The sequence below is a fragment of the Phocoena sinus genome, chromosome 10 (assembly GCF_008692025.1).
Source record: "Phocoena sinus isolate mPhoSin1 chromosome 10, mPhoSin1.pri, whole genome shotgun sequence".
NCBI lineage: Eukaryota > Metazoa > Chordata > Mammalia > Artiodactyla > Phocoenidae > Phocoena > Phocoena sinus.
Genome location: NC_045772.1, coordinates 52,041,540 through 52,062,832, shown reverse-complemented (window position 1 = coordinate 52,062,832; position 21,293 = coordinate 52,041,540). Strand labels below are relative to the sequence as shown.

General features: G+C 41.0%; 1 protein-coding gene across 1 annotated transcript in view; it reads right to left on the bottom strand.

Moving 5' to 3' along the window:
- WIF1 (WNT inhibitory factor 1) overlaps positions 1–18,088 on the bottom strand; it is a 95,091-nt gene extending 77,003 nt beyond the window's left edge. Inside the window, exons 1-2 of the mRNA XM_032644295.1 lie at positions 17,586–18,088; positions 16,947–17,086 (exon numbers count right to left, since the gene is read on the bottom strand). Coding sequence (XP_032500186.1) covers positions 16,947–17,086; positions 17,586–17,733 — 288 coding nt within the window. The 5' untranslated portion in view covers positions 17,734–18,088. The remainder of the gene's footprint in view (positions 1–16,946; positions 17,087–17,585) is intronic.
- Between the last annotated feature and the right edge of the window lie 3,205 nt (positions 18,089–21,293).

The window sequence follows — 21,293 nt, the reverse complement described above, 5'->3', positions numbered from 1 at the left end:
GGGCTTCCCTGGTGGCGCAGCGGTTGAGAGTCCGCCTGCCGATGCAGGGGACACGGGTTCGTGCCCCGGTCCGGGAAGATCCCACATGCGGCAGAGCGGCTGGGCCCGTGAGCCATGGCTGCTGAGCCTGCGCGTCCGGAGCCTGTGCTCTGCAACGGGAGAGGCCACAGCAGTGAGAGGCCCGCATACCGCAAAAAAATAAATATATATTACCATTAATATTAAATGATTGAAGATGTTCTACTTAAGACATAGAATCAACATTTCAGAATTCAGAAGGCATTTAGAGGTCATCTAAACTGCTTTTCTTATAGATTTAAGAATTGGGTCAAGTGACCTTTCCGTGGGTTCTAGTGTTTCTCCATCTGGCCCTTACCAAATATCCAGCTTTATTGCCTCATCTCCCCCCATCCCTAGCCCCCAGTATTCTCCCTTCCATTCATCAGCCCTCAGTCTCAGGCACCACCAGCCTCTCCCAGAATGCACTCGCACAACTCCTTTGCCTCTGCCTGTGACAGCCCTCCTTCCTGTGCCTTGCTCCCGTCTCAGCTGATTAAACCACCTCATGCACATCCTTCAAGTCCCAGTTCGATTACTGTATCTTCTCTGGTGAAGCCTTCCCCTACTTCTTCAGCCAAAACTAGCTCCTTCCTCCTCTGTGTTCCCAGAGCTCGCTGTGTGTTCATACCCCTATTTAGCACTTACCAGAGCAAGGGCTCTGGATCTCACCTGCCTAGGATTAAATCCCAGCTCTGTCCCTTGCTCCCTGTGTTTCCTTTGCTCCTCTGTGTCTCAGTTGCTTTATCTATCAAATGGGAACAATAGTATATTCATTCATTCAACAAATAGTTATTGCCTACCTATTGTGTATCAGGAGATGTTCCAGGACCTGGAGTTATATGGTGAATAGGACACAAAGTCCTTGCTCTCATGAACTTACATTTATTGGGAGAGTCAAACAATTAAAGTCCAATATAATCAAGTATTATCATTATTTTAGGTGCCATGGAAAAATATGCAGCAGAGCAGAAGACTCAGAGTGCTGGGTGGTGGGTAGCTCTTGTTTTAGAGGGGGGAGTCGGATAAGTTTCTTAGAGGGGGTGACGTTTGATCAGACATGGGGGAGACGAAGGAACAAGCCACACAGAAATCTGGCAGGAGTGCACCTAGGCAGAGCAAACTTCATGTGCAAAGGCCCTGAGGCAGGAAGGGTAAGCTTGGGGGTAGGGGACAGAAAGGCTAACAGGGCTACTGCCAAGTTAGTGAAGCAGAAAGTGGAGGAAATGAGGCACTCCTTACTCTTAGCACCAAGACTTTCAGATTTTTATCTCTTAAATGTTTCCCCAATCCATTTTCCCTTCTCTTCATCCTTGATCTTGTATCTCATTATCCCTGATTTCTCTCCTTGCTGTCAACTCCCCTCAAAGCTCTCCTCCATTCTGCTGACAGGATGATCTAAAGACTGTAACTCTGACTCTGTGGTCCTCTGCTTTATACTTTTTCACAGACTGACTCAACGCGGCCTATAGAGTAAGTCTCAGATGCCTTAACATGAAGGACAAAGTCGTCTAGACCTACCCCCTGCCTTCCTCTCCACTCCCTACCTTGCATATACACTCCAGCCACACCAAAGTACTAGTTCCCCAGATAATGTATCTCTGGTCTCTCTGCCTTGTCTGACGTTGTCTCCTCTCCCTAAAAATCATCCCCTCCTCCATGTTTGTGCTTGTCCAACTCTATAGTCAGACCCAGTGCCGGAGTTACTTCTCCTGTGTACTTTTTTTTTTTTTTTTTTTTTTTTTTTTTTTTTTTTTTTTGCGGTACGCGGGCATCTCACTGTTGTGGCCTCTCCCGTTGCGGAGCACAGGCTCCGGACGCGCAGGCTCAGCGGCCATGGCTCACGGGCCCAGCCGCTCCGCGGCATGTGGGATCATCCCGGGTCGGGGCATGAACCCGTGTCCCCTGCATCGGCAGGTGGACTCTCAACCACTGCGCCACCAGGGAAGCCCCTCCTGTGTACTCTTATTCCTGGGAATGCCTCAGTACTTCTACAATACCACTTACCAGGAATTATTAAGATGATCTGTTTATATATAGCTGCCTCTCCAGTTAGCTTCTAATTTTCTCAAGGGCACGGACTTGGTTCTTAATCATGTTTTGCACGCAGTGCATGATCCGAGTTCTGGCCAAAGAGCAGCTACGCAAGGACTGGGTTCACGTCCTTTCTCTCATCACTGCCAGGTAAGAACTCACTCCCCAAATGTGTCCCGTTGTCCCAGGCCCACAACACACTGCTTCCCTGTGAGATTCTGTTCAGGGGAATGGGTTTCAAAAGATGCCTGATATTTTCCAAGATTCTTTAATCAGATTCATCCATAAAATCCAAAAAGAAGACAAAATGTACAGCGCAGAGGCATAGACAGCCGTATCTCTACCTGAGGAAAACAGGGAAGAAGAGAACCTGTCCTATGACTTTAGAGTTTTAACTATTAGGTTTTGAGAGAAAGTCATATACTTGAAGAAGCAGGCTTAGTTTGAGTTAACCCATTTCCAGTGTTCGACCTCTCATTATTTTAACTGAAAGATCACCTGCCAAGTGTAATTTCTATATCTTTATTACACTTTTCTTGATACTTAAAAAAGTTTTCTTGATAATCAGAAAGGTAGTATGGGAGTTGAGAACAGATGCTAAGTCAATTCTTCTTCAAATTAACATTACTTTCTTTACTCAAGCATCCTTTTACAGTAAGTTCAAAGTTCTAGATTCCATTAGAAAAAATTTTTCCTATGCACTCACATAAGTGATTTTTTATAGTTCTGTGCCCTCATCACCTAAAAAAATGTAACCTGGAGCTGAGACTAATCATTGCAAACTCTTCCAAAAGTTTAGTAAGAAAGAAGAGCTAAATGGTGGTTGTAGAAAAGCCACTGTCATGGAATCTAAACTATGATACAAATGAACTTATCTATGAGACAGACTCACAGACAGAGAGAACAGACTTGTGGTTGCCAAGGGGGAGGGGGGTTGGGGGAGGGATGTTTTGGGAGTTTGGGATTAGCAGATGCAAACTATCATATATAGAATGGATAAACAACAAGGTCCTACTGTATAGCACAGGGAACTACATTCAAGATCCTGTGATAAACCTAATGGAAAAGAACATGAAAAAGAATGTATATACATATATATATATGTATAACTGAACCACTTTGCTGTACAGCAGAAATTAACACAACATTGTAAATCAACTATACTTGAACAAATTTTCAAAAAAGAAAAGAAAAGCCACTGTCTACCCAACAGAGAAACCAAAGATTTACTTAATACATCCCTGGGACAAAGCTGCAAAATGTTGGGTCCATTCTCCACAGCAGAGAAGACAGAAACCTCCCTGAATTGTTTCTGCCTTCTTCTCCTCCCCCAAAACACTTCTCCGTTGTTGGACCTTGACATCCCCTTGACTGAATTTCCCTTACCTTGCAGATGAGACACAAGGTCCATCATGATCACCTAGAACATGCCTTCCCTTTAAGACCTCCATGCACTTGAACATCCTGAGCTCTTCACTTGGAAGGCATTTTCCTCTCTCGCTGGTCTGATGAAAGCTTACTCATCCTGCAGGAATGAATTCGGACATCACATGCTCAGCTCCTGGCTCCTTTCCTCCTCCAGACAGGGAAAAGTATGGCCTTCTTTGTGTTCTCTGCCAGTCCTAGACTTTCTAACCTCATTTGCCTGAGTGTGATGGATATCTGTTTCCTAGACTATAAGCTACCTGAGGGCAGGGACCATGTTTACTCCTCTTTGTATGCTCCTGTGACTGACTGAGTGTCTGTGTTTGTTGACTGACTGTGTACTGAAGGCAGAGAACATGTTCTCCTGCATGGGAGAATGACTCCCCATCCACTAAGGTTCAGGGGAATGTAACCAAGTTCATCCCAGGTTGGCAAATGGAGAAAGCTGGCTAAAAAACTGCAGCAAAAGTAGCCCTGATCTGACAATACCTCTTCCAGAGATCCAGCTGAAGGATGAGAAGCATTTTCCCTATACTCTCAATCCCCAAAGTTGTTTCCTCACAACACCCATCCTGTTCATTAGGGACATTTAAGTTAAATGAGTTTAATCCAAAACAAAATGCTTTATTGAACATCATTCCTTTCCACTTCACCACAATGATTTAAAAGATTTCTATTGGTGCAAGCATTTAAAAATCAGAAATAAAGATAGAGGATAATGGTAAATGGTTTGTTTACGTGCTTTTACACCACTGTGTAAGGAAGACAAAGCACAGTTTACATTTATACCATGTAAATCGCTCTAGAACCAGATGTGGCTTACAAGGTACCTTGTAACTCATCTCCTCTAAGCTATAAAGCCTTTTTTTTTTTCCTTGCAGAAGTTTGAGAAACTTACTGCTGTTTTCTATCAGCAGATATGACAGATGGCTGACACATGCCTGCTTTGCTAAATGAAATGGGCCCTCTGCAGAATTACTCTTTGATTCCCTTGTGGCATGTCCACAACACCACAATGCAAAATACTACAGCATAGCAGAATCTAAACACTAAAGGTTTAAAGCTGTGGTCTTTTGTTTTTTTGTAGAAAATGGATTTATTCGAGTGGAATAAAATGCATCAAATATATTAAAAAAAAGGGAGGTTTGTTAAAGCTGTGCTTTTGATATAAGTACCTTCTTTTAAAAAAATCATGCTCACAGTATGTAAACATATTCACATTCCCACTTTGAAACCATGGAACAGGGGTCAAAAAACGAGGCATTTCCTCCATTTCATGACATAAAAGCACTGCAAAGGTATGATGGCAAACCCCAGGAGTACAAAGGTATGCAACTACTCGGCTGTAACTACCAACACAATCATAACTCCATTAGGAAAAAATGTGGACAGTACACATTAAGGGATTTAAATAATAAGTGTTACCATAACTTCAGAGTTGGGAGGAGGTGTTTCAGGGCATTTGGCCGTTCTTTTGAAGACGGAGAGGAAGTACTTGAATGAAAATTCACTCTCAATTGTTTTTCTTTGATTTTTGTCAAGGGAAGAAAGGAAGGAAAAAACCATTTCAATACAGGTCTCCTTAACTCAACCAGTCCAAGGGGAAATTTGAGACCTCACACTGCAGCTAGTTTAAGGGGGCCAGTGTTACATCATACCAAACACAACGTTGCAAAAACAAGCTATCTGGAGCTTTAGGGGTATTTGACCGACGAAACTAGATTATCCAGTTGATCTTACACGTACATGTCAGTAGAGTGATTCTATTTTTTTTTAAAATTAGCAAAACTGTGAGTCAGATGTCGGCAAAATGGCCTGTTTCTAACTTTTCTTTTTTCCAGTGGTAATTTCCTCATTTTAAAACTGAATTTGGATACAGATACACACATGTATACTGTGGACAATTGACTTTATTGGGTTAAACTGCAGAAACGTGCTCCTTTGTTCGATGTGTGATCACTGAAAATAGAAAATATTAGATATACTGAAGATACAGTGTAGAAAGTGAAATATTTTCCAACATGTAAGATTAATTTAAATGTGTTCATAAACTTTACTAGCTACCTATCAATTAAAGACAACTTCTTGAATTATTGAAAAGTGCCAGAAATAACAAGAACAACCACTGTAAAGCAATTATACTCCAATACAGATGTTAAAAAAAAAAAGAAATAACAACAATAATAATACAAAATCAAGTATAAGGAAAGCCTGAGAACTTTGCCTGGATAGTTGTGTCCTTGTGAATGATTCCAGTCAGTAGCACCCAAATTCAGCTTTTTTAAAAATGTGAAGTGCAGTGTATTTACAATATTGTGGGGAGACCTTCAACATGGTGGAGGAGTAGGATGTGGAGATCACCTTCCTCCCCACAGATACATCAGAAATACATCTGCACGTGGAACAACTCCTACAGAACACCTACTGAACGCTGGCAGAAGACCTCAGACTTTCCCAAAGGCAAGAAACTCCCCACGTACCTGGGTAGGGCAAAAGAAAAAAGGAAAAACAGAGACAAAGAATAGGGACAGTACCTGCACCAGTGGGAGGGAGCCATGAAGGAGGAAAGGTTTCCACACACTAGGAGGCCCCTTCTCGGGTGGAGACTGTGGGGGGTGGAGAGGGGAAGCTTCAGAGTCACGGAGGAGAGCGCAGCAACAGGGGTGCGGAGGGCAAAGCAGAGAGATTCCCGCACAGAGGATCGGTGCCGACAGGCACTCAGCAGTCCGAGACGCTTGTCTGCTCACCCGCCACGACGGGCGGGGGCTGGGAGCTGAGGCTCCGGCTTTGGTCGGAGCGCAGGGAGAGGACTGGGGTTGGCGGCATGCACACAGCCTTAAGGGGCTAGTGCGCCACGGCTAGCCGGGAGGGAGTCTGGGAAAAAGTCTGGAGCTGCCAAAGAGGCAAGAGACCATTGTTTCAGAGACCACTGTGCGAGGAGAGGGGATTCAGAGCACCACCTAAAGGAGCTCCAGAGATGGGCGCGAGCCGCGGCTATCAGCACGGACCCCAGAGACGGGCATGAGACGCTAAGGCTGCTGCTGCCGCCACCAAGAAGCCTGTGTGCAAGCACAGGTCACTGTCCATACCTCCCCTCCCGGGAGCCTGTGCAGCCCGCCACTGCCAGGGTCCCATGATCCAGGGACAACTTCCCCAGGAGAACACACGGCGCGCCTCAGGCTGGTGCAACGTCACGCCGGCCTATGGGGCTGCAGGCTCGCCCCGCGTCCGTACCCCTCCCTCCCCCCGGCCTGAGTGAGGCAGAGCCCCTGAATCAGCTGCTCCTTTAACCTCTTCCTGTCTGAGCGAAGAACAGACGCCCTCAGGCGACCTACACGCAGAGGCGGGGCCAAATCCAAAGCTGAACCTCAGCAGCTGTGTGAACAAAGAAGAGAAAGGGAAATCTCTCCCAGCAGCCTCAGGAGCAGCGGATTAAAGCTCCACAATAAACTTGAGGTACCCTGCATCTCTGGAATACCTGAACAGACAATGAATTAGCCCAAAATTGAGGCAGTAGACTTTGGGAGCAACTGTAGCCTTGGGGTTTGCTTTCTGCATCTAATTTGTTTCTGGTGTTATGTTTATCTTAGTTTACTATTTAGACTTTATTATCATTGGTAGATTAGTTTATTGATTTGGTTGCTTTTTTTTTTTTTACATATAGATATATATATTATTTTCCTTTTCTCTTTTTGTGTCTGCTTCTTTGTGTGATTGTGTCTGTATAGGCTTTGATTTTACCGTTTGGCCTAGGGTTCTGTCTGTCGTTTTTTTTTTTTTTCTTTTAGCATAATTTTTAGCACTTGTTATCATTGGTGGATTTTTTGTTGGTTTGACTGCTCTCTTCTCTTTTTTATTGCTTTTTAATTTTTTTATTTTTAATTTTAATAACTTTATTTTATTTATTTTCTTTCTTTCTTTTTTTCTCCCTTTTCTTCTGAGCTGTGTGGCTGACTGGGTCTTGGTGCTCTGGCCGGGTGTCAGGCCTGTGCCTCTGAGGTGGGAGAGCCGAGTTCAGGACACTGGTCCACAAGAGACCTCCCAGCTCCACGTAATATCAAACGGCGAAAATCTCCCAGAGACCTCCATCTCAACACCAAGACCCAGCTCCACTCAACAACCAGCAAGCTAAAGTGCTGGACAATCTATGCCAAACAACTAGCAAGACAGGAACACAACCCCACCCATTAGCAGAGAGGCTGCCTAAAATCATAATAAGGTCACAGACACCCCAAAACACACCACCAGATGCGGTCCTGCCCACCAGAATGACAAGATCCAGCCCCATCCACCAGAACACAGGCACCAGTCCCCTCCACCAGGAAGCCTACACAACCCACTGAACCAACGTAAGCCACTGGGGGAAGACACCAAATAAAACGGAAACTACGAACCTGCAGCCGGCAAAAAGGAGACCCCCAACCACAGTACGTTAAGCAAAATGAGAAGACACAGAAACACAAAGCAGATGAAGGAGCAAGGCAAAAACCCACCACACCTAACAAATGAAGAGGAAATAGGCAATCTACCTGAAAAAGAATTCAGAGTAATGATAGATGATCCAAAATCTTGGAAATAGAATGGAGAAAATACAAGAAACATGTAACAAGGACCTAGAAGAACTAAAGAGCAAACAATGATGAACAACACAATAAATGAAATTTTAAATTCTCTAGAAGGAATCAATAGCAGAATAACTAAGGCAGAAGAACGGATAAGTGACCTGGAAGATAAAATAGTGGAAATAACTACTGCAGAGCACAATAAAGAAAAAAGAATGAAAATAATTGAGGACAGTCTCAGAGACCTCTGGGACAACATTAAATGCACCAACATTCGAATTATAGGGGTCCTAGAAGAAGAGAAAAAGAAAGGGACTGAGGAAATATTTGAAGAGCTTATAGTTGAAATCTTTCCTAATATGGGAAAGGAAATAGTTAATCAAGTCCAGGAAGAACAGAGAGTCCCATACAGGATAAATCCAAGGAGAACCTGGCCAAGACACATATGAATCAAACTATCAAAAATTAAAGACAAAGAAAAAATATTAAAAGCAGCAAGGGATAAACAACAAATAACATACAAGGGAAGCCCCATAAGGTTACCAGCTGATCTTTCAGCAGAAACTCTGCAAGCCAGAAGGGAGTGGCAGAACATATTTAAAGTGATGACGGGAAAAACCTACAACCAAGATTACTCTACCCAGCAAGGGTCTCATTCAGATTTGACAGAGAAAATAAAACCTTTACAGACAAGCAAAAGCTAAGAGAATCCAGCACTACCAAACCAGCTTTACAAAAATGTTAAAGGAAATTCTCGAGGCAGGAAACACAAAAGAAGGAAAAGACCTACAATAACAAACCCAAAACGATTAAGAAAATGGTAATAGGAATGTATATATCAATAATTACCTTAAATGTAAATGGATTAAATGCTCCAACCAAAAGACACAGACTGGCTGAATGGATACAAAAACAAGGCCTGTATACATCATGTCTGCAAGAGACCCACTTCAGACCTAGGGACACATACAGGCTGAAAGTGAGGGGATGGAAAAAGATACTCCATGCAAATTGAAATCAAAAGAAAGCTGGAATAGCAATTCTCATATCAGACAAAATAGACTTTAAAATAAAGACTATTACAAGAGACAAAGAAGGACACTACATAATGATCAAGGGATCAATCCAAGAAGATATAACAACTGTAAATATTTACGACCCAACATAGGAGCACCTCAATACATAAGGCAAATGCTAACAGCCATAAAACAGGTAATCGACAGTAACACAATCATAGTAGGGGACTTTAACACCCCACTTTCACCAATGGACAGATCCAAAATGAAAATAAATAAGGAAACACAAGCTTTAAATGATACATTAAACAAGATGGACTTAATTGATATTTATAGGACATTCCATCCAAAAACAATATAATACACTTTCTTCTCAAGCGCTCACGCAGCATTCTCCAAGATAGATCATATCTTGGGTCACAAATCAAGCCTTGGTATATATAAGAAAATTGAAATCGTATCAAGTACCTTTTCCTACCACAACGCCCTGAGACTAGACATCAATTCCCGGAAAAAATCTGTAAAAAATTCAAACACATGGAGGCTAAACAATACACTACTAAATAACCAAGGGATCACTGAGGAAATAAAAAAATACCTAGAAACAAATGACAATGAAAACACGATGACCAAAAACCTATGGGAAGCAGCAAAAGCAGTTGTAAGAGGGAAGTTTATAGCAATACAATCCTACCTCAAGAAACAAGAAACATCTCAAATAAACAACCTAATGTTACACCTAAAGCAATCAGAGAAAGAAGAACAAAAAATACCCCCAAAGTTAGCAGTAGGAAAGAAATCATAAAGATCAGATCAGAAATAAATGTAAAAGAAATGAAGGAAATGATAGCAAAGATCAATAACATTAAAAGCTGGTTCTTTGAGAAGATAAACAAAATTGATAAACCATTAGCCAGACTCACCAAGAAAAAAAGGGAGAAGACTCAAATCAATAGAATTAGAAATGAAAAAGGAGAAGTAACAACTGACAGTGCAGAAATACAAAGGATCATGGGAGATTACTACAAGCAACTATATGCCAATAAAATGGACAACCTGGAAGAAATGGACAAATTCTTAGAAATGCACAGCCTTCTGAGACTGAACCAGGAAGAAATAGAAAATATGAACAGACCAATCACAAGCACTGAAATTGAAACTGTGACTAAAAATCTTCCAACAAACAGAAGCCCAGAACCAGATGGCTTCACAGGCGAATTCTATCAAACACTTAGAGAAGAGCTAACACCTACCCTTCTGAAACTCTTCCAAAATAGAGCAGAGAGAGGAACACTCCCAAACTCAATCTATGAGGCCACCATCACCCTGATACAAAAACCAGACAAAGATGTCACAAAGAAAGAACACTACATGGCAATATCACTGATGAACAGAGATGCAAAAATCCTCAACAAAATACAAACAGAATCCAACAGCACATTACAAGGATCATAAACCATGATCAAGTGGGGTTTATCCCAGGAGTGCAAGGATTCTTCAATATATGCAAATCAATCAATGGGATACACCACATTAACAAACACGGATAAAAAAAATATGATCACCTCAATAGATGCAGAAACAGCTTTTGACAAAATTTAATACCCATTTACGATAAAAATCCTCCAGAACATAGGTATAGAGGGAACTTACCTCAACATAATAAAGGCCATGTATGACAATCCCACAGCCAACATTGTTCTTAATGGTGAAGAAAATGAAACCATTTCTACTAAGATCAGGAACAAGACAAGCTGCCCATTCTCACCACTACTATTCAACAAAGTTTTGGAAGTTTTAGTCACAGCAATCAGAGAAGAAAAAGAAATAAAAGGAATCCAAATCAGAGAAGAAGAAGTAAAGCTGTCACTGTTTGCAGATGACATGATACTATACATAGAGAATCCTAAAGATGCTACCGGAAAACTACTAGAGCTAATCAATGAATTTCGTAAAGTAGCAGGATACAAAATTAATCCACAGAAATCTCTTGCATTCCTGCACACTAATGATGAAAAATCTGAAAGAGAAATTAAGGAAACATTCCCATTTACCATTGCAACAAAAAGAATAAAATATCTAGGAATAAACCTACCTAAGGAGACAAAAGACCTGTATGCAGAAAACTATAAGACACTGATGAGAGAAATTAAAGATGATACAAACAGACGAAGAGATATACCATGTTCTTGGATTGGAAGAATCAACATTGTGAAAATGACTATACTACCCAAAGCAATCTACAGATTCAATGCAATCCCTATCAAACTAGCAATGGCATTTTTCACAGAACTAGAACAAAAAATTGCACAATTTGTATGCAAACACAAAAGACCCTGAATAGCCAAAGCAAACTTGAGCAAGAAAAACAGAGCTGGAGGAATCAGGCTCCCAGACTTCACAGTATACTACAAAGCTACAGTAATCAAGACAGTATGGTACTGGCACAGAAACAGAAATATAGGTCAATGGAACAGGATAGAAAGGCCAGAGATAAACCCATGCACATATGATCACCTTATCTTTGATAAAGGAGGCAAGAATATACAATGGAGAAAAGAGAGCCTCTTCAATAAGTGGTGCTGGGAAAACTGGACAGCTACCTGTAAAAGAATGAAATTAGAACACTCCCTAACACCATATACAAAAATAAACTCAAAATGCATTAAAGACCTAAATATAAGGCCAGACAGTTTAAAACTCTTAGAGGAAAACATAGGCAGAACATTATGACATAAATCACAGCGAGGTCCTTTTTGACCCACCTCCTAGAGAAATGGAAATAAAAACAAAAATAAACAAATGGGACCTAATGTAACTTAAAAGCTTTTGCACAGCAAAGGAAACCACAAACGAGACGAAAAGACAACCTTCAGAATGGGAGAAAATATTTGCAAATGAAGCAACTGACAAAGGATTAATCTCCAAAATTTATAAGCAGCTCAATATCAAAAAAACCAACAACCCAATCAAAAAATGTGCAGAAGACCTAAATAGACATTTCTGCAAAGAAGATATACAGATTGCCAACAAACACATGAAAGGACACTCAACATCACTAATCATTAGAGAAATGCAAATCAAAACTACAATGAGGTATCACCTCACACCAGTCAGAATGGCCATCATCAAAAAATCTACAAACAATAAATGCTGGATTGGGTGTGGAGAACAGGGAACCCTCTTGCCCTGTTGGTGGGAATGTCAATTGATACAGCCACTATGGAGAACAGTATGGAGATTCCTTAAAAACTAAAAATAGAACTACCATACGACCCAGCAATCCCACTACTGGGCCTTTACCCTGAGAAAACCATAATTCAAAAAGAGTCATGTACCACAATGTTCATTGCAGCTCTGTTTACAATAGCCAGGACATGGAAACAACCTAACTGTCCATCGACAGAAGAATGCATAAAGAAGATGTGGCAAATATATACAATGGAATATTACTCAGCTATAAAAAGAAACGAAACTGAGTTATTTGTAGTGAGGTGGATGGGCCTAGGGTCTGTCATACATAGTGAAGTAAGTCTGAAAGAGAAAAACAAATATCATATGCTAACACATATATATGGAATCTTAAAAAAAAAATGGTTCTGAGGAAACTGGAGCAGGACAGGAATAAAGACACAGACATAGAGAATGGACTTGAGGACATGGGGAGAGGGAAGGGAAAGCTGGGATGAAGTGAGAGTCGCATGGACATATATACACTACCAAATGTAAAGTAGATAGCTAGTGGGAAGCAGCCACATAGCACAGGGAGATCAGCTCAGTGCTTTGTGACCACCTAGAGGGGTGGGATAGGGAGGGTAGGAGGGACACGCAAGAGGGAGGAGATATGGGGATGTATGTATATGTATAGCTGATTCACTTTGTTATAAAGCAGAAACTAACACACCATTGTAAAGCAATTATACTCCAATAAAGCTGTTAAAAAAAATAAAATACTGTAGTGCACACTTAAAAAAAACAATATAGTGTTAGTTTTAGGTGTACAGCAAAGTGGTGTTAGTTTTAGGTGTACAGCAAAGTGGTTCAGATATATAGATTCTTTTTCAGATTCTTTTCCATTATAGGTTACTACAAGATATTGAATATAGTTCCCTGTGCTATACAGTAGGTCCTTGTTGTTTGTCTCAAATTTAGGGGAAAATTAGAATAAGGAATGCCTCATTGAAAAATATCAACTATTGTAAGTTATGTACAGTAGTAAAGAGTATTTTCACTTTAATTACCAAAAATCCTTTAAGCCTCAGCCTCTGTAGTAGAAATTCTTCTCTAATCTAAAAGACTTGAGATGTGACACACCTAGAGAAGCCCGCACGCCACAACAAAAAAGAATCCACACGCCACATCGAAGACCCAGTGCAGCCAAAAAAAAAGCCTTGAGAAGGAGCATGTCAGAAAATGAATATTTTAAATTGCAGATAAAGTAGAGACAGGGTTTTCCATGGAAAATGAGGATTACAGGGAGAGGAAGAGGCCAAGGAATCGGATTTCAGGCAGGAAAGCTTTGCAAAGCAGATTTTGGGAGATAAAGAGGAGACAGGGTTGTCCATGGAAAATGAGGATTACAGCAAGAGGAAGAGGCCAGGGAATTGGATTTCAGGCAGGAAAGCTTTGCAAAGCAGATTTTTGAAGATTTCATAAGAAACTGGTAGGTAAGAATAAGGTAAACATTAGCAAATTTGGGCTACATAGGTTACAATCGGCCATGAAATCAAATTCTTTTACCATTTTGTGAGTGATATGTAGTGGATAAATGATACTGGATAATAAATGAAATAAACTATTTACAATACAGAACATCATACAATTTTAAACTCTAAAGTACAACTTTTTACATGTGTTTCATGTAAAATAATTTTTTAAATTACAAACCAATACACATTCACTGTGGAAAAAACCAAAACATAATACATGTAGATATAACTAATGTGAACACCTTGGAGGATCAGACCTTTATCAGACATGTTTTCCTATGTCTGCCCACATATTTTGTAATGGAACCAAACAGAATATACTGTTATAGACGACTGACTTAATTTGTCATGAACATCCTTCCATAGCATTGAGTAGATGTCTAGAATATTCTTATTAATGCTTCTTGCCACTATCACAGACCTCTAGGTTCTGCCGTTTTTCACTTTTATAAATAGCATGACCAGGAACTGGCTTGCACCAAAAACTTTATTCATATCCATGATTATTTCCTTAGGAGGAATCTCTGGAAGTAAAATTTCCTAGTCAAAGGATCTATGTCAAGCCTTTTGCCATCAAAGTCAAATTGCCCTGCAGAAAGGCTAACATACGCATCAGCTACAAATAAGTATGCATAATTCTCCACATACTAAAAACACTTTTAAAAAACTTGACCAATGTGATGTGAGGAAATGATTCTCACTGTACTTTTTATTTGCATTTGTTTGAAGTAGAACATGAAAGTTATTTTAAATGGCTTCAAGGACCCCTTGGGTTACTGGACAATACTTTATTGGAAGTAGATAACACCTACTGCCTCTGCTAGATCTTAATCCTAAAGTTATTTTAACTTTTCCCACGTTTCCAAAACACTTAAATATTAAGTTTAAAATTTCATTAATCAGCTATGTATTTTGCTTGTGTTGAAATCCCTAAATGTTTGATATTCTTTTGAATGAAATAACTAGATAATGGAATGAACTTTTCATTTTCCACGTAGATATTTTGATGTGGTTTGGCTTTAGCCAAAGATGCCTTTCAAAATACTTAATTGACACTGAAGTCATTTTTCTCATATTCAAAATTTCCATGCATTTCAAAAATTATGGTGCTGGAATCACAGAACTTTATTGGCATTAGTCAAATTTAAATAATATTTTAAAACATCTTGCTGTTTGGCATTGTGTAGATCCTTTCCCCCTTCCCAGTACGCCACACTGCTCCAAAAAAACCATACCAGATTTCCCACAGTTACCTGTGGTAACCTATCTAGAGCAGACTGGACATAGAGAGTAAGATAACTGAGGTGCTAATATTGGCCTGCATAATCCCCATGGGTAATCAACACCTAAACAAGAGAGGGAAAGATTCTAGAAGCTTCATCTCCATGCCAGTTCTACCATCTTCTCTAATCCCCTACAAGAAATAGTCCTGAGATTGTTTGATATGCAATCCATTTTGTACTGAACAATATGCCAACGTTTGCAAAGGGGAGAGAGCATGGAACTTAAGTCTTTGCTTCAAATTTCATTCTTCGGAAGACAAACTCAAAGGAAAAATAAATAAATTGATCAATCAATCGGAGCTACTGACATTTTCTACTTCAAGTGCAGTTACTGAACCCTTTCAGCTAAGGAGGGGTGCAAGTCAAACTACCTTCTAATGGTTCTTACAAATCCATTTTCTTTAGAAGTAAAGAAAATGTTCCTTTTAAAAATATTGATCCCAGCTGACAAGTGGTCAAACGCAATAGATTCAGGTGAAAAAGAAAAGGAGATAATAAAAGGTCATTCGCTGATTTATTACTGATTTCATAATATTTCAAAATTAGTTGTCCATAAAGTATCTGTGAAGAGGAAACTGTAGGAAAAAAAAAAAAAGAGGAATACTCTCCCTATAGAGCAACAGGAGCCTCAATGAACTTAACTGCAGAATGGGGGTATTAGAATAGATGACCTTCCTGTTAGGAACTTTGGTGGATCCAAAACATCTATCCCTTTATGACAATGGAAGTTTTGAAGGGTCTAGATTTGATCTGTTTTAGAAAGGAAAAATGAGAGAACAGACGTGAAGGAAAAAAGGCAGCTAAAATGGTCACGCCCATACTACAACACGTAATTAGAGGGAACACTAGTGGTGTCTCAATTCAAAATAGCTACTTTTTATAAAGTGTTTTCTGGATCACATTCTTTATGAAGATATCCATTTAAACAGTTTTAGAATAAAAAGACCTGAAAATGTGACTTTAATTATAACTACAATGATTTTCATAAGTAGATGCACTTTACCAACCAACGAGCAAAAGAATTTACTTACCATTTGTCCTCTAGAGTAAATTCTCCAACTGCACAAAAGAAACTAAACTCACATAATGTTTATTCTCCCTTTCCTTCCCAAATTAGGTCATTTATGTAATACTGAACCTCTACAAAAGGTAACATACAAAAGATGCTGATGTTCTAAGAAATAAAAGGAACACTTCATAAAAATATAGTGTAGTTTTCTTTTTCCATATGAAAGTATTTAAAAAACAGTAGCTTGCAATATGTTACAAACATTCTTATATGACACTTTCTGAGTCTGTGAATTCTTGCCAGAAATATATAGTGTTCACATCATTCCAGTGAATAACACTCAACATACCAATTTTTTTCAAAGGCACAATGTCAAAAATACTTATCGACTTTAAAATTTGTTTTTTCTGTAGTATATACCAACCACCTGTGACATTGTTCTAAACAATGACATTGTTGTAAACAATGTCACAGGTGGTTGGTATATATTACAGAAAAAAGTCTTAAATATTATGCTAAATTTCAATGTCAGTGAACACAGAAAAAAAAGTAATGTTGGTATTTGAGGTCATTATATTTCCAGCAGCCTGAAGACATTGAGACTTATCAAAATAGTGATCTTAGGCACTTTGCCTACCCCTTTCTTTTGGGAATCTTTAATTTATGTGACATGTTTAAATAAATGGGAGTTAACTCTTCATATGCTTTGGAAATTAGATGAGAAATCACTCTTAAAAATTGTAAAAAAATGTAGCCGACTACACACTATGTAGTATTATTTCTACCTGCCATCAGGTGCTGTAAATATTAAAGGGTAATTTTCTTCAACCTTTCTGGTTAACATAACTCACCTGCCCTTCAGCTTGCCAAGTGAAATTCATGGAATGGATATTGACAGGAATGGCTGGCATTCTCTGTTGTGCTCTTCTGAAATCATGTGTAAAAGGGGCCATTTTCCCCTCTGAAACAATCAAGATATCTTCTTCAAATCCTGGTTTAAAAAAAACAAATAAAACTATCAAACTAGCTGGACTTAAAAGCATCCAAATGAGAACTTGCACGCAAAAAGAACACCAAAGAATTAGTAATGGGTCATTTCTTTTCACAAGGCACCTGCCTTCGTACCAACTGATATTCCTGTGGGTGATAAGAATGATGCCAAAGACGCATGCTTTCGGGGAAAAGGAGTGGACGTGGAGTTAACTGGTGCTAGCAAATGCCGGGTCCACCTAAAAACGCAGGATTGTAGAAACTAGCAACAGCATGATCAGAACACTATATCAGCTTAGGTTTCTTGAGAGAGAAGTTTATACGCTTTTAGATGGAAAAAAGCTAATTAAAAGGGGGAGACCAATCTTCCTTGGAAATTAAGCTTTGAAAACATACTAAATGTATGCATCTCTCCTCCTTTAATGGAAAAGCTGGACAGAGAGTGAAGACCCAGGCAGGGGGAAGAAGCAGAAGCTCCCGTGTTAGGCGCGAAACCTTACCTATGAGCACTCTCGCCTGGTGAGCATCGATCCACAGGTACAGGCTTTCCTCCGGCGGCTGCCCGACCTCCGCCCGCAGCACCAGCAGGCACGGGAGGATGCTCCAGAATCGGAGCGCGGCGGCAGGGAAGGCGCCTCTCCGGGCCATACTATTCCGGACCTCCTGGCTGGTGGCTCTCGCAGCTGAAACTCCTGCCGCACCTACCCAACCTGCAGCCGTTAAGCTGTCTCTCAACCGGAGCCGTTCCCGCGTAGTCAGCTAGGCGTGTAGCCTCTCGGCTCTGATGCGAGTGAGCCCGGGTGAGCGCGAGGAGGAAGAGGAGAAGGGAGTGGAAGAACCGGCGAGAGCGGGGCAAGACGGGGGTGGGGGGCGGGGGCGCAGGAGGAACAGGGGAGAGCAGAGACGCAAGACTGGCAAAGCAGGAGATGCCAGCCCGCCGAGCGAGGCCAACAGTCAGAGGGTTAAATACAGCGGGAGAGGAAGAGCGGGAAGGGCCGGCGCAAGTGCGGTACGAACGAGGAGGCACTCGGCCCAGTCGGCCGCCACTGGGCGGCGCTGGGGAGACGCACGGGGGTGGGGCGGCACGGGACCCCGGAGGCAGCGTCCACGCCGCTGTGCGCCGCGTGGGAGCACGCACGAAAGGCGCACGTGGTGGAGGGAGCTGCGGAGAAGGGCGCTCAAAGGCGCCTCTGGGACGTCCCTCGCTTCTGCCTCTGGCCAGACGAGGCATGAATGGAGGGAAGTGGGGTGAACTGACTTCACAGGGCTTGACTGAGCGCAGGTGATGATGATGATAACTCCCATTTGTACTCCGGGGCTAAATGAAGGCGCATATTCCTCCACTTCTCCCTTTCCGCTACTGTCATTCCTCCTGCAAACCCTATCCTCATCCATCCGCGCTAAGCTGACACGGCGCATTCCCATCCATTTAAAACCCAAGACTCGACCGTCCAGTGGTTCCCTGATGGCTGGCGCTCAGGTTGGCGGGGGCGTGGGGTTTCATTGCTCACTTGCCTGACACCATGGAGGATGCTTTTTAACAGCTGTGGAGGCTCTTCTCCCTGATCACCGGAAGCACTTGGAAGAGTTCCCTGAGCTCTGGATGACAGGCTTACCTGACCTGCTGGGGTAGGGCTCCCAAAAGTTGTGAATATCTTCATAGTTGCCGGTATTTTAAGAAATTTGGAGGCGTGCCGCGCTGGTACTGAAATCGCAGGCACTTTGGAGCAAGACCAAGGATCTGGCCTTGCCTGTGGGAAGAGTAGTTGGCTGGCAGTGGGCTCCAGCCCAGCCACACCGACTCGACCCCAGCAGAGAGGATTTGTTTTGCCTCCTGCCTAATCCCTTGGATGAGCAATGAAAACGGAAGCAAAGGTTTTTAAAATTTTTTTAACTTAGATTTCAGACTCAGAAAAGAGTTGTTTACTTCTGTATTTTTTGGCATCCGAATGCTGGACAAATGTCCCAAGGATTGAGCATCTGGGGCAGGGCATGTTGTTTCACCCAGTCCCTTGCAGAAGTGGATACCTCAAGAGGGGAGCAAACCGGCAACAACGGAAGAGAAGCGGAACACGTGCATGAATTCAGCTAAGCGTTGGGTCATGAGAAGTTACTAAAGAGAACAGAATATGTGTATTTCCAATTATGAAATATTTTCAACCGTGCAACTGTTGATCTTTGGAAAGAACTAGACGAAATCTACAATGGATTTGAACTTTGTGTTTTAATTGTAAAAGTACTTTAAAGTGCTTACTTAAACCTCACAAGTCTTTTAAATAGGTACTATTATTATTCCCATTTTATTGATGGGGAAACAAGGCTCAAAAAGATCCAGTAAGTTAGTTGACTGTGGTTACCCAGTGGTAACTATGGTTACTTACCGGGTCAGAGGCAGAGTCAGGGTTCAAATTTCCAGGCACTCTGGTTTCAAAGCCTATTCTCTTAACCACTATACCTCCACTGATAAGTAAATCATAATTAAGTCTGTCTGCATCCAAAGCTTCACAGCCATTCTTCTTTACAATAACATTTACCTCTTTTCAAAGATTTCATGAGTTTTTATTTCAGTGAATATTCATTTATGTAATGTATTCATATACATTCCGAAACCCTTAAAGCACTTTAGCATTGTAATGCCAGTTGTCCCCCAGTTAAAGATAATCCTTTTGCAACACAGTGGACATCTTCCTTTACTCCAGAAAGTTGTCGTTTTAATTAAAAATATATTTTTCCCTCAGTAGTGTTCAAACCCCTACGGCTCTTGATGCAAGGACGCCCTCTACAGGTTGTTCTAATCAAATACTAACTGAGAAATAATAGCCTTCATAAAATTTACTTTTTATGTAGAGAAAAAGAGGGACTAAATTCTCTCCTAATTCACCTTCCCCTGAGTGAGGTCTTTCTGCAACAGTTGAATTTGGTGTTGGTGATACTGGTAGTATATCGTGCTGTAAGGAATTTTTCTTTCCAGAACAACGGGTCTCTGTTCACTTCTCCCCAGCAGTGGACACTTAGAAAAATTACATTTTATGATAGAGAAAAGTGTTATTTAAAAATATTGGATTTGGGCTCTTTTGGTTTTTAAAGGGAAGGAAGGAACCAGTCAGCTATTTTCAAGAGTAATATGGTGTATCTTTGGGGGGAAGGTCCACCTAAGAGTTGAATCAGGCTGGACTCTCCCTTCTATTGTTAAAGAGCAAAGAGGCTTTTTCATTCAGAAAAAAAGTCATGTTTTAAAATTTCTCTGCTCAAATAGAAATGCAACAATATTTGCACATGATAAAATGTTGGAAATAATATGCTAGGAGGTGTTGGGAGTTAACTTCATTTAGTTGAAAATCCGACCATTTATTTTTCCAGTCCATTATCCTTCCTTTCCTTGTGTAATTAATTCTTGTGAATTACATTTGTAGGCAACTTCATGTATTTGTTCATTAACTCATTCACTCATTCAACAAATATTTATTAAACACCCATTTTGTGCAAGACACTGTCCTAGAAACAACAGGAGAGGCAAAGCCAGTGAAAAATATCACGAAACTACATGAGAAACAAAACACGATCCCAGCCCTTGAAGACCACTGGAGCTATTTAAATGAATAAGATAAGTACCCAAGTAACCGTAATTCAAGGCAGAATACAATGATTGTTGATAAGACAAAAGGACTGGAAATTCAAAGGAGAAATCTCATATCTGGGATCCTGAAAGTTTTATAGTTCATTCATTCATTCATTAAAAAAAACACTGACTGTGTGTCTGATGTATGCACTGTACAGGAACAGGGGATAGGAGGGCAAATAAAAAGACAGCCCCTGCTCTTGAACTCTCGGTCTAACAGGGGAGATTGTTAAGAATGAACAATAAAGAAGAATGAATGCCAGGATGGGGATGTGCACAGGGTATTTTGGGACTGGGAGAAAAGTCCCCTGATGCAGACTGGGTTCTGGTAAGACTTCCTAGGGGCCAGGGTACTTGAGTAAGCAGTTCTGAAGGTTAAAGGGGAATTGAACATGTAAGGGAGAGAGACAAGGGATGTCCAGCAATAGTGAGAACAGAGATGAGAGAAGGAATGGTACCATCCAGAACCTGAATGTACTGATCTGCAATGTGATGAGCCTGGAGTGGGGGAGAGAGGGATGGATGAAGCCAAAAAGGGAAGTAGGAGTTGGTTATAGAAATTGTGCTGAGAAGAATTCTCAATAATTTA